General features: G+C 44.7%; 1 protein-coding gene across 1 annotated transcript in view; it reads left to right on the top strand.

Moving 5' to 3' along the window:
- PADI2 (peptidyl arginine deiminase 2) overlaps positions 1-14,592 on the top strand; it is a 62,434-nt gene that overhangs the window by 27,605 nt on the left and 20,237 nt on the right. The window contains exons 5-10 of the mRNA XM_072609071.1: positions 1,090-1,207; positions 1,495-1,620; positions 6,748-6,926; positions 9,098-9,201; positions 9,500-9,611; positions 13,210-13,317. Coding sequence (XP_072465172.1) covers positions 1,090-1,207; positions 1,495-1,620; positions 6,748-6,926; positions 9,098-9,201; positions 9,500-9,611; positions 13,210-13,317 — 747 coding nt within the window. The remainder of the gene's footprint in view (positions 1-1,089; positions 1,208-1,494; positions 1,621-6,747; positions 6,927-9,097; positions 9,202-9,499; positions 9,612-13,209; positions 13,318-14,592) is intronic.

The following is a 14,592-nucleotide window of genomic DNA, read 5'->3' as shown; positions in this document are numbered from 1 at the left end:
ATCCCCTTTTGACAGATGGGGAAAGTAACTTGACAGTGGATAAATATTTTTTTTCTGAGATCATACAGTACACAGCAGAATCAGGATTTGAACCCAGGCCCTTGAACTTCTACGTAGTGTTGTCTGTCTCTGTGTCTCTTCTCCTCCTCCCCCATGGCCATCCCCCATGCCTAGAGTACACTCCTTTTTCTTCCACCTTCTGGAAGGTTTAGTTGTCTCCAGAGCTCAGCTCAGACACTACCCCATGCTTGAGGCCTTTCCTAATCCTCCAGCTACTAAAGCCTCCCAAAAACACTACATTCTATTATCTTATACATACTTAAATATGTTCATGCTATCTCCCCTGATAAAATGTAAAGTCCTTGAAGACAAAGACTTTCATTTTGTCTTGGTATCCCCACAGCCTTGCAGAGTGCCACATATAGTGTAGGAGCTTTATGTGTTCGTCCTTCATTACCGAAGCAGACCATGCCTTCAGAGAAATGATGACATGACTTGCACTTAACTGTTTTTTGAGAGAGGCGGGGCTGAGAAGCTTTATAAATGCTTTTGGATTGAATGCTTAGCATAGGTATTATTAGCTCCATTTTATGTGGTCATTCGACTGCTGCCAAAGTCAGGATTTGATCTGGAGTCTCCTGATTCCCTCATCACACTACTTCTAGATGCCCTTAGTCTCCGGCTTATGCTGTTTCTCAGTGTTTAGGGTGGTGAGAATAGAGATGGAGCTGACCACTGACTACCTCTGCCCCTCTTCCTCTGGCCAACCAGGAGCTTCTCTCTTGGCCCTGGAGCCCACAGAGATGACTCTTCTCAAAAGCAATATATTTTATGGAAGGAACACTGGATCAGAAATCAGAGAACTTAGGTTCAAATCACAATCACTTTCCCTGATCTGTGTCTTATTTTCCTCCATTATAAAATTAAGGAACTGATCTAGATGACTCTAAAATCCTTCTGGCTCTAAGTTCTATGGGTATCACTCACCTGCATTGTAGGTATGGGGGAGTCAGCTGGTATTGACCTTCCAGGGGACAAGAAGAACAGGATTTACTACTCACCTGTTGACCTGGCTTCTCTTGTCTACAGGCATCCTGGACTTGGGGCCCTGATGGCCAGGGAGCCATCCTGCTGGTGAACTGTGACAGGGAGGTCCCCTGGTTGCCCAAGGAAGATTGCTCTGATAACAAGGTCTACACCCGAGAAGGTATTAGAGATGGCTCCAAGGGGTCCTTTTGGAGGGGTGAGCAACATGTTTCCTGGGAATAGGAGGAGGGAAAGATGCCAACTTTTTTTTTCCTTTTTCTTGAGAGCCAAAAGGGGACAGAGAGGCAGCTTCAGATAGCTGTGCCCGGTTATCCTGATCTGAACAGATGTGACATCAGTCTCCAGTTTGTAACTCCTGGGGAACAAGAAGGGTGGAAGGCACAGGGTCAAGGAACTCTGACATCATCTTCATCTTACTGATCCCCTGTCCTCCCTGTCCCAATGCAGACCTGAAGGACATGTCTCGGATGATCCTGAGGACCAACGGCCCCAGTGAGCTCCCAGCAGGCTATGAGATGGTGCTCTACATCTCCATCAGTGATTCAGATAAAGTGGGCGTGTTCTATGTGGATAGTGAGTGTGACCCCAACCTCCCCGTCCACACAAATTCCCAAAGTCCAAGATCTCCCTCTAGACAACTACTCAAGTCAACCTAAATTACTGAGCTGGGAAAACTCTCAGAACACAGTGTCAGAGCTGGGAGGGGACTTAGAACACAGAATGTCAGAGCTGGGAGGGCCCTTAGAATACAAGATGTCAGAGTTGGAAGGGCTCTTAGAACACAGGATGTCAAGGCCCTTAGTACAGAGGGCTAGAAACCTTCCGATATTTACCAGTCAGTTCATCTCTGTTGAATAAGATGAGCATTTCCAGAAATATGCATGTATTCAATTATGTTAATAAAATGAAAGGGAGAGAATGGGGGAAAGACTGTCTCTGCCACCCCTGGGGCTGGACATGTACTTGTCAAAGTTGCAGTGAATGTTGGGCTGGGACTCCTGAAGCTGGAAGACAAGTTATAAAGGCCTAAAGAAAGCAAGATGGTGCAATTGGTACCGTGCTAGACCTGGAATCAGAAAGACCTGAATTCAAATCCAGCCTCCAACATTTACAGTGAAAACCTAAGCAAGTCATGCTTCCTTTGCCTTCCTTTCCTCAACTTTAAAATGAGGATAACAGCACTCAACAGGATTGTCTTGGTAAAGAGCTTAGAACAGAAGGAGCTTAATAAATACTTTCCTATCACCAGAAGCCCCCTCCTCTGGGAAGTTCTCAGAACCTTCTAAGAAGCAGAGGCTCCAGCCTTGTGATCACAGACAAAGCCTTTCCCCCTCTCTGGGTCTCAGTTTCCTCTTCTATAAAATGAGGAGGTTTAGACTAAATATTTTCTAAGGTCATGTCCAGCTTAGACATTCTGACAGTCTATAGCCAAGGTTAAAGACCTCCCTAGACAGCCCAGGCTTACTGGGGGCACAGGTATGTGGAGGGCAGTGCCAGGCATCTGCCGCTGTCCTGATCCACCCTCATCTCCAGCCAACTGCCAGGGTGGTGACCCCAGAGGGTGTCAGAATTCCTCTGGGAGCCAGGCTGACCCCACTATCCACCCTGGGCCAGAGAGGTTGATGTTTATCCTGTTCTTGGCCAGGTTGCCATGAGGATAGGGCAATTCTTGGGCCCAACAAGGGTATGCCATTAGACCATGGGCTCAAATGTCCCTTGCTGCATAGAGTGTTGGGCAGATAGAAGGGAATCTGCTCTCCTGATCGTTGGGGGTGGGGTAACATGGGATTGATAGCCTGCACTTCCAAGAGGGCACAGGGGGCATATGATAGTTCCCTATCATTTCCAGCCTCAGCCTAACGGAGGCAGAGAGGTTTAGTGGAGGTGGCACTGGACTCCGAATCAACATCTGGGTTCTTATCTTATCTCTGGCCCTTAGTAGCCATGTGACCCTGGGCAAAACCTTTAACCTCTCTCTTCCTCTGTGTCCTCATCTATGAAATGAGGGGTTGGACTCCAGAGCCTCCAAAGGTCTTTCCAACCTTATAACTCTGACATTAGGAGCACAACTCCATCTCCTCAGGTCAGGTACCTGGTTATTGGCAGGTGGTCTCCTCCATGACCATGGGAGTTCCTTGAGGACAGGGATCCTGTTTTCTCCTTTCTTTGTATCTGCAGAACTTAGCACAAGGCCTGGCAAGTCCAGTCAAGTCAACCAGTGTTTATGAAGTGCTGATTATGTGTCAAGATACAGTGGATAGAAGACCAGACCTGGAGTCTGGAAGACCTGAGTTCAAATCCAGCTTCTAAGTTACTCCATTACTTACCAACATCACAAAGTTAGGATAGGAAGCCAGGGCTTCTGATACCAAATTCAGCTTTCTGTGCTAAAGGCAAATGGGATGGTGACTTGCCCAGGGTCCCACAGCTAGTAAGTGTTTGTGGTGGGATTTGAACTCAGGTCTTCCTGACTCTGAGCCTGCCACTTTAGCCACTGTGTCACCTAGCTGCCCAATATAGCACCTCATCACTGTGCTAAGCCTGCAGGATTATTATCTGTTTGATCCGCACCACAGTGCTGGGAGGTAAGTGCTATTGTCATCCCCATTTTACAGGTGAGGAAACTGAGGCAGAGAGAGGTTTGGTTTTGTTTGTTTGTTTGTTTGTTTTTGGTTTTGTTTGTTTGTTTTTTTAAGTGACTTGCCCAGGGCCATGAAGCTAGTAAGTGACTGTGGCTAGATTTGAACACAGGTCTTCCTGATTCCAAGTACTCTATCCATTGCACCATTCAGCTGTCCCTGTGGAAGACTTGAACTACTGAGGAGTTTGTCTGCTTTTTATCCTATGGAAAGTAGGAGTCACGATCAACATTGTGTTCCAAGGATTTAGAATGTGTTTATCATTCTTGCTTAGAAAAGGGAAGACGAATATCTGAAGTATGCCTTGCACCAAATTAGTCTGAGTCAGAGTCCAAGACTATTGCCTTACCAAAAACAGATGCAAAAATTGTGATTCATTTTCATTTTCTTAGATGTTTGCAGAGCCAGCCCCTCCAGGCTGCTCAGAATCCACCCAGAAATGGGAGGCATAGCGTCCAACAGGAGAACATTGGCTTTGAAGTCAGAAGGCCTGGGTGCACATCCAGGCTCTGCCCCCTTGCTACCTATATGACCTTGGACAAGTCATTCCCAGTGGTAAAATGGGAGGATTGACTTCAGTAATCTCCAAGGTGTCTCCCATCCCTCCATGCTGTGATCCTGGATGGAAAGCAATCCTGGCAACTCAGGCTGACATCCAACTCTGGCTCCAGGCCAGAGGCCCCGTGATATGGGGCGACTCCACAGAAGGGCATTGTTGGTCTGTGCTGGAAGAGAAAGCCAAGGGGGAATAAGTAGGAAGGTTCTAGTGGAGAGGCAGGGGGCGGAGGGGGGCTGGCCTCCTCCAGACAATGCCAAGATTGTCCCCATCAGTGAATATCTGCCTGAACAATGGCCAAGGGCCCTGAAAGAAAAACACTATTAAGCTTCAGAGGCTCAGGTTCTGTCCCCAGTCACTAAGGAAGGGAGCAAGACCCACAGATAGATTGAAACCCAACGACTGTGGCCCTGCCTTTCCTGCCCAGCCCAATGTCTGACTTTCTTCTCTAGGCATTCTCTAGGCATCTAGGCCTCTTCCAGGGAAAGCAGAGTCATTCAGCAGAGGATCCGGTGTCTACAGTGGGCATGACTCAGTTTTCTCTCCCCCCTTCATCACTCCCCTCCCCACCCTCTGACCTTTGGAGTTGGAGATTTCCCCAGAGTGTCACTGGAAATGTCGCTGAGAGCATGGGTATAAAGCCTGGCAATGCCATTGTGCCCATGGTAGGACTGGTTATTCCCCGGATTAGCCAGGCCTTAGCACCTTCGGGTGAAATAATTCAGTGGGTGGCCAAGGTGGAAAGGATGACGAAACAGAGAAAGTTGGAATCCAGATTGTCACAACTAAGAGCAGCCTTAGAGCATCACCAGGGATCAGAGCAGGAAGAAGCCTTAAGGTATAAAAGTTAAAACAGAATTAGCAGATCCAGAAAGCCATTTGTCCTCACCAACTTCTCCTGGGAATTCCTGACTCCTGTAACTTTCACCTCAAGCCACACTTCCTCCCAGAAACCTTTCCTGATTCTCCCAAGTCATGGGCTTCTAAGCTCTTGGATCTCCAGCTAGAAGGGACCCTAGAGATCACTGAGTCCAGGTCCCTCATTTTAGGCAGCTGGTGGAATGGTCAACACAGTTCTAGACCTGGAATTGGAAAGACCTGAGCTCACATCTGACCCCAGACACTTACTAGTTGTGTGACCTTGACCAAGTCATTTAACTTCTATCTTCCTCAGTTTCCTCAATTGTAAAATGGGGATAATAATAGTACCTCCCTCCCAAGATTGTTGCGAGGATCAAATGAGATATTTGTAAAGTGCTTAACACAATGCCCGACACATAGTAAGTATTCAACAATGTTTATTTCATTTCATTTTTTTCAATGAGGAAAATAAGGCACAGAGAAGTTAAATGATTTTTTTCAGGATCATATCGCTTGTGTCTGGGGCATAATTTGATCTCAGATCCCAGTCCATTGGCTCTACTCACTACTAATTGACTAAGTGTCCTAGTTATTGGTGGTGCCAAGAACCCCACCTCCAATCATGGCGTATTTATGGGATGTATTTCCCTATCTGTGAACAAGATGTACTCGCCAGTAAAACTGCCCTAGAGATCAGGTATTATCTCACTTGGGTGTCTGTATACCCAGTGCCCAGCACAGTACCTGGCACATTTGTTTTTACTGGACCAGTGGATCATATTCGTAAAGATATGAATGAATGAATACATATATGTATACATACACATACATATACACATATGTAGATAGATGGATAGATAGATAATGCTGATGATGATGATAGACAGACAGATAGATAGACAGACAGACAGACAGACAGACAGACAGATAGATAGATAGATAGGTAGATAGATGGATAGATAGGTAAACAGATGTTCATTAGGGTAAAAAAAAACTCCCAGTAAGAATGCTCCCTTTACTAGTGCCCACTAGTACTTCATTTGCAACTAAGAGAATTAGGCAGAGTATTGTAGAGAGCACATAGCAGGACTTTAATGAATTCTGGCCAATTGGTTAATTTAAAAGACTTTATAATAGTAAATGTCAGAGTTGAGAAACTTTCGAGGTAACACGGCCTACTGGAAAGAGCACAGGATTTAGAATCAGGGGATTAGAGTTTAAATCTTAGCTCTCCTGTTACTGGCTGGGTGATCTTGGGCCAGTAACGAACTTCTCTGGGATTCTGTTTCTTCCTGTGCAAAATGAAAAAGTGAAATAAATAATCTCTACAGTCTCTCCCAGCTCCAAACCCTATGATCTTCTAGCCCAGTCCCCTTCATTCACCAAGGAGGAAACAGGCTCACAGAGCTGATTGGTTAGAGACAACTGGCACTTGAAGCCAAGCCTCTGGATTATTCCAGGAGGTATCTTATGTTGGCAAAGATACTTTCCATATCATGACTATAGAAGAAGTCCCCATTCTCTTTCATCTTCTCTCTCTTTCCCTACTCAGTTATCCCAGTTTCATTTAAGAATTCTCTTCCCACCTTGGTATGGGCCCTTCCCTCTGGGTCTCTCTCTTGCTAAAGTCCATATCCCTTTCAGACCCATTCTTTGGCCAGCGTTACATCCACATTCTCGGCCGGCAGAAGCTCTTCCACGTGGTAAAGTACACAGGTGGCAAAGCTGAGCTGGAATTCTTCGTGGAAGGTCTTCGATTCCCTGACGAGAGTTTCTCAGGCCTGGTCTCCATCCACGTCAGCCTGCTGGAACTTCTGATGGAGGTGAGAGGTCATGGGCAGGGCTAAGGGATGGGAGGTGAGGGGGAGCAGAGGAGAGCTTCTCCGGGGATGGAAGAAGCCAGGAGGAAGGAAAAAGAAAGGAGAGGTGGCCAAAGTTAGAAGGTATCCCCCAGGCCAGTCAGGTCATTCCATAATATGGAGGGAGTCAGGACACTATTGTTCCTATCTTTCCCAGGAAAGGGCCTCTAGGAGAAGGCTCTTGGGCATGAACTCCCCACCAAGTATGCCCCAGGCGTCAAGTCTGCCATCAGTCTTATTCTCCAATTCAACCAGACCTCCACACCTCTAGAATCATGCCTAACTACTCATTTCATACCTTTAAACCTTAAAGACTATCTAGTCCAATCCACTTTACAAATGAAGAAACAGAGATGAATTGATTTTCCTAGAGTAAGTAACTGAGTCAAAATTTGAACTCAGGGCCTCTTTTTCATCTATATTTTTGAGGAAAATAGTTGACCAGAAATATTGCCTCCTTGATCGTCTCATTTCCATATTGTTTTAAAGTTTACAAAGCCCTTAGCCTCATGTACTTGGAGTTATTATGTTCATTTTAGAGATGAGGCAGCAGGTGTGACTTGCCCAGGGTCGCAGAGTTAAGTATCACATCTGGCGCCTTTTCCCATTATCCCATGCTTGCCATACTATCCTATACTTGCTATCCCATACTAGGAAACCTCAGGTGGGTCAGGTTTTCTGGGCTTTTATACCGGGCTGATTTCTAAGGCACCAGCATAATTCCTGCCCTTACACCCCTAAGTCAATACGCTCAGTTGTGGAGCGGCAAACTCCAATAAAACAATGTGTTTATCAAATGTCTACTGTGTGCCTAAGTGAAATTACACTTGTTTCCATGGGACTTTATAGGGTTTTAAATTTTTTTTTTATTAATGTCTTTTTTTAAAATGTCACCTTCCCTTGCCAACATGTCTCTCTCCCCTCTCTAAACCAGATAGCCATCCCTTGTAACAAAGAATTAAAAAGAAAGGTGGTGGAAAGGGAGGAGAAACTAACTCAAAACTAACCAACACATCAACTATGTATGCAGTGTTCCACATCCATGGTCCCCCACCTCTGCAAAGAAGACAAGAAGAACACTATAGTTTACAAAGCCTTGCTGGTTTCCAATAACCCTGGGAGGTAGGCAGCATGAGGATTGTTGTCCCATATTTTATAGTGCAGAAAACTTCACCTCAGAGAGTTAAAGTGAATTTGCTCAAGGTTACACAGAGTAGAGCCCTGTAGACTGTGTAGAGACTCAAACTCAGGTCTGCTCCCTCCTCTTGACCACACTGACTAATTTCACGCCCATGGCATAAGCTTAGCTGTCCACAGGGTCTAGTCAACTGTGTACAGAGAAAAACTGTTCCCTGACCCCAGATTTTGCCCTTAACTGTAGACATGGACTACTAACTCTATGGTGACCCCTCAGCCTGGATCCTCTCCCCTAACCCTGGCCACCTCAGTTAAGAAGGATTTGGATGGAGGGGAGAGAAGGAACTATAAATAACTCAGAACAGCCTCCCCCCTTACTGCTGGACACCCTGCAGTCCAAAGTGAAGACTGTCACCATACTTGGAGACTCAGGAGAAGAACCTTCGCCAGAAATTTCTATACCTGGAACAGTCAGCATGCCTTTAGTTGAAATGGAGAGACTGGACACTGCCCCACTAAGGGAGAGCGAAAATGATCCTTGCATCAAGAAAGGGAAACAAAGGGCTAAAGTCTTTTGTTTCTATACTGCCAGAGGACTATCATGACACTCCAAATTCAGCACCCTAGGGCAGAGCCCCAATAACCTCCCCTAGTTATTGACCTGCTCAGGAGTATCATCCTATAGAGAGGAAAGCTCACCAGTTTGAGCCACATCAGAATGGAATGGGTGCTCAGACTGATTGATTAAGAATGAATGGCTCTGATTGTACATGTATAACCTACATTAGATTGCTTGCTGTCTTAGGGAGTGGGGAGAGAGGGAGAAAAATATGGAACTTAAAATTTTACAAAAATGAATGTTGAAAACTATCTTTACATGTAATCAGAAAAAAATACTATTACAGAAAAAAGACTAATGGTTTTCCCTCATTGATTTTAAGATGATTTTGTCAGAGGACATCCTAGTTACCACTTTCTCTCACCATTCTCTCTCCTAGGGACTTCCCCAGACTCCAATCTACACAGACACAGTGACTTTCCATGTGGCTCCATGGATCATGACCCCAAACACATTGCCTCCTGTGTCTGTTTTAGTGTGCAGGTAAGGTACAGACTGGTGTACCTAGCCAGGGTTTGGCTAACTGGTGGAATTAAATCTGACTGGACATAGAAGTGATGAGTTCACCCCTTTAGGGATATTTATCCCTTTCTTTTAGTCTGTCATTGTGTTAACACCAAATGTGTATCTGGGTTTAGGAGATAGCTTGAGTTATATCCTTGAGCATCCCTCCCCTAAAGACATACTAGAGGAGATCTGGCTATTTCCCCACCCCCATTGAGCCTTGGTTCCTCATTACTTTTCCCTCTTCACCCCTCCCCACTCTCTCTGGCTCTGCAAGCATGAAGGACAACTACCTCTTCCTCAAGGAGATAAAGAACCTGATAGAGAAAACCAACTGCAAACTTAAGATCTGTTTCCAGTACATGAACCGTGGAGATCGTTGGATTCAGGTGAGAAGGCTCCAGCAGGGGCAGTCAGAAACATAGGGTGCATCTTAATGACTGACTAGCATTTGTATAGAGAAGAGTTCTAAGATTGGCAAAGCACTTTACGTACGTTACCATATTTGATCCTCATGACAACCTTGGTAAGGTAGATACTACTCTTTTTTGGGGGACAAGGGTGTTAGCTGGGTTTGGTTTTTTTTTTAATATTTTAAGTTCCAAATTCTCTCCTTCCAGCCCCTCTCCCACCCATTCAGAAGAAAAGCAGGTGGATGTTATTCTTATACTTATTTTATAAATGGGTAACCTGAGGCACAGAGAAGTTAAGTAACTTGCTCAGGGTCATGCAGCTAGTAAGTGCCAGTGGCAGAATTCAAATTCAAGTCTTTCTGATTCTCCATCTTCCAAGGTACTTGGTTAGATATGGGTTAGACCAAAGGTCTATTGAGGTCCTTCCCAACTCCGACATTCTTTAAGTCTGTGAAATGACCCCCAGAGTCTAGTTGATGATAACTGGCCCAGTCCCTATCCCTCAATTTAATAATTCTTCAATACTTCCTTCTTGGACCTGTGACCTCATGGATCCAGGTGTTCCTTCCAATGGAGACAGATCACAGCCCATTCAAAGTTTCTCATCTCATTTTTTCTCATGCTTCTTGGTCATTTTTCCCCCTAAATCAGACCTAATATCATTGATAGAGGAAGTCTTCAAGGAAGAGTCTCCTCTGCGTATGGAGCTTGGCACTTGCTCTGTGGCACACAGTCTTTGAGAGATTCCCACGTACTGCCCCAAATTCTCCCATATAGCTTTCCTAGGAGACTGGGTTTGCCCAACACCTGGAGGTTTTCCCTAGTTCTTTTCATCTTACACAGGTCTCAGTAAAGCTCAAAGGCTATTCATCTGTTAGATCTAACTACAGGACCAGACCACTTCCTTTGCTACTCCTACATTTTTTTAGACACTAGTGTCTTTTACACCAGTGGGGTCAAACTCAAATGGAACAGGATTCCCGCAGGCTGCACACTGACTGAAAAAATGACCCATGACCATTATCTAGGTTGTATTGTATTTTTATTTACTTTGTGAAACATTTTTCAATAACATTTTAATCTGATTCACCCTGTACTTGGGAGTTTTGCCCATGAGTTTTACACTTTTTTTGAAAAATAGCAATCTTTGTTAATCAGTCAGCCAATCAGCAAGTAGCTGTTAAATACTTATACTACGTGCCAGGCCCATCGCTGGACCCAAAGCAGATTCCCAGTACATCACTGAAGGAGTAGGAGAACTTTGCATAGTACAGATCAATTCAACAAACATGGAATAAGATGGAGATAGGGGTGGGGAGGAGGAATCCATTCTAGACATGGGACCTAGATTCGTATACAAGTTAATCCAGTTCTAGGATCCAAAGTTTGCACAGCACTAGAAAAATCTTTGAGAGTCAGGTCCACCAGTAAGGCACTGGAGAAGGGATTCAGAGAGGCCTGTGGGCATAAGAAAATACCAAAATAGATGGTAGAACCAGGTGCCATGGAGTCATTACAGAAGACACACACACACACACACACACACACACACACGCACTTCCCCTCAGGAAAATTTGGTGATCAGTTAACTAACATTTATTAAGTAGCAACAATGTGGCAGCCACTGTTATGAGTACTGAGGATACAAATTAATAATTATCACTAACAGTAATTTTTACCTAGAACTAGTTCTTTATCTAGCACTTTTAAGTTTTGCAAAATGTTTTGTAAATATCATCTTGTTTGATCCTCACAACAACCCTGGGAACTAAGTGACACTATTATCTCTGTTTTACAGATGAGGAAACTGAGGCACACAGAGGTTAAGTGACTTGCCCAGGGTCACACAGCTAGTAAGCATCTGAGGCTAGATTTGAAGTCTTCCTGACCACATATGCAGAGCTATGCCTATCCTACAAAAATACAGTCCCTGACCTCAGGGATCTCATATTCTAACAGAAGAGACAATATCCAAACAATCCTGTACATACAAGTTTCATACAGAGCAGATGGAGAGTAATTTCAGTACGGGGGTACTAGCAGGGTCTGGGGGATTAGGAAAGGCTTCTTGCAGAAGGTGGAATTTGAACCAAATCTTGAAGGAAGCCAGGTAGGCCGAGTGGAGAAGGAAGAACACTGCCGGCGTGGGGATACTGGCTATATTAAAATCGGTCTCAGTAAGGTCAGACATCCCCAGCAAATCGGACAAATCCCCAAGACACTCCTCCAGGAGTAGAAGAGTTTCTAAGAGTTCAATTCAACTGAACAAACTTTTCCCCTCAATTTTTTATTTTAACATCCCCTCCTCTTCCTAGTATATCCCCCTCCCCAGGGACTGTTCCTTGTAATAAAGAATTTTTTTAAAAGAGGGGAAGAAATCAGTTCTACAAAAATAACACTTGTATCACATCAACTGAGTCTGACAGTATTTGTGCTGTTGCCCCTAGCACCACCCCCAAGCCCTCACTTCTCTGCAAAGAAGGGAGAGAGCTCTTTGCCTAGCCCTTGTTCAAAGCCAAGCTTGGTCACAATCACTCAGTCGTACAAACCTTTCTTACACACTTATCATATTCAAGTCCTAAGCTCAGTGGCTAGATGGATAGACATGAAACAGACCCTGTTCTCAAGGAGATTACAATCTAATAGGATTGCAAGGAGGTGGAGGGAAAAGGCAACATAAATAGTAAATTCTGTCTTGGGAAAACCTGAGTTGAAATCCTGCCTCAGATACTCACTAGTTGTGTAAGCTTGGGCAAGTTACATGACCTTTCTCAGCCTCAGCTGAGGACTAATGCCACATGATCTTTCTCAACCTCAGTTGGGACTAATGGATAGTACCTACTTCCCAGGGTTGTTCTGTGGCTCAAAAAGGATAATATATGTCAAAAGCTTTGGAAACCCTAAAATGCTAAAAACGTGCTTGCTGTTATAGTTGTTAGCAAATAAATATGATACAAGGAAGAAAGAGAGAGGGAGAGGTCCAAGTAAAGTATGAATGAAAATTTCTTGGAGGGGAAAGGGTGAGATCAGGGGGCTTCCTGCAGGGGGTGACATCTTAGTCGGGTCCATTCCAGGCAGCGGGGAAATGCCTTGAGCAGACACAGAGATGAGAGAGATTGAGTTAATGAAAGGAGATGGGGGAATGGGGAGGTGAAGAGGGTGAGTCATATGGTATAAGTTTGGAATAGGAGGAGGTATGTTACTGAACAATGGTTTGCTGGTGGATGGATGGATGGATGGATGGATGGGTGGGTGGATGGATGAATGTGTGGGTGGATGGGTGGATGGATGGATGGATGGATGAATGGGCCCGGTGGATGAATGGATGGATGGGTGGATGGGTGCATGAGTGAGTGGGTGGTTGGTTGGATGGATGGTGTCATTCAGTGCTGTCATTTCGATCAAAGTGATCCTCATCTCCAGCCTCAAGAGCAGGTTAGCTCAAACTGAGGTCTGGCTGCCCCCTAGTGGTGGCTGTCCTGCAAGTGCAAACCCAGATGAGCAGAATTAGCTAGATGGACCAGCACCCTTCTCCCCAGAATTGTCTGATGGCTCATTTTGCTTCCCCAAATAGGATGAAGTTGAGTTTGGCTACATTGATGCTCCCCACAAGGGCTTTCCTGTGGTCCTGGATTCCCCTCGAGATGGGAACCTGAAACATTTCCCAGTGAAGGAACTCCTGGTAAGATTCCCTGGGGCTGCTTACCTATGTTTAAGGGTAGGAGGCTAACCATTCAACCACAGAGCCAAAGAGGAGGTTTTCATGGCAAAGAACAATTGCACTGGGCAATAGACCTGGATAAGAATCAGCCAGGTAAGGGAGGCCACTTTATTGAAAAAGCCTTGGAATACCGGGGTGTGAATTCCAACCTCCTACCTAGCTGTCTATATAACTTGTATGGGTCTCAGTTTCCTCATTTGTAAAATAAGGAAGTGCAACTAGATGATGTCCAAAGTCCTTCCCAGCTCTAAGACCTAATATGATCTCTCAATTCTCTTCCCTTTATATGATCCACTGGCCAAACTGAAAGAATAGCCACTAGGCCTGGCATCAGGAGAGCTGGATTCTGGTTCCAGGGCTACCACTAACCATAGGAAGTTATTTGACCTCCCTGGGCTTCAGCTGTGGCCTCTGTAAAATGAGTATTTGATGTTCTCTAGGGTGTCTTTCAGTTCTAACAATCTATGATCTCTACAGATTTGATAATTTCCTCATTTGTAAAATGAAAGGTTTTGACTAAATGACCTCTGGAGATCCTTCTTTTAATCAGGTAGGTGGCACAATGGATAGAGCTTTAGGCCTGAAGTCAGGAAGACCTGAGTTCAAATCTGGCCTCAGAAATTTACTAGTTGTGTCACCCTGGACAAGTCACTTAACCCTGTCTGCCTCAGTTTCCTCAATTGTAAATTGGAGATAACAATAGCCCATATCTTGAGTGGCTGTTATGCAGGTCAAATGAGATATTTATAAAGCACTTAGCAAATAGTAGGCTTTTAATCAGTGTTTGTTTCCTTCCTAGCTACAGTGACTGTGCTCAAGACACTTCACCTCTCGAAACTTATTTTCCTCTTCTGTAAAATGGGTACCACCTCGCAGGGCCTTCAGGAGGATCACATGAGCTAATGTATGCTTCTTAAACTGTAAAGCACTATGGAAATCTCAACTATGGTTACGATTCCAAAAGAGTGAAAATACCATCACGGATTATTAGTGTAAAAGAAAACTTTAGAGATCGCTTAGTCCAAAATGCCCATTTTATGGATGGAGACAATGAGACTCAGAGCAGTCCATGGAAGTGAATAAGAGCATTGATCTCCATCCTTAGAAGCATTCTCTGAGTACCTCTCAGCACAGAAAGGGCCCCATTCTTAAGAATCCTCTTAAGCAAGGTTCTTAATCTGGGTCCACAGACCCTTTGATAGATTTCAAGAGGTCTATAAACTTGCAGAAGAAAAA

This window comes from Notamacropus eugenii, chromosome 5, assembly GCF_028372415.1.
Source record: "Notamacropus eugenii isolate mMacEug1 chromosome 5, mMacEug1.pri_v2, whole genome shotgun sequence".
Classification (NCBI taxonomy): Eukaryota; Metazoa; Chordata; class Mammalia; order Diprotodontia; family Macropodidae; genus Notamacropus; species Notamacropus eugenii.
This window is presented reverse-complemented; position numbering and strand designations above follow the sequence as displayed.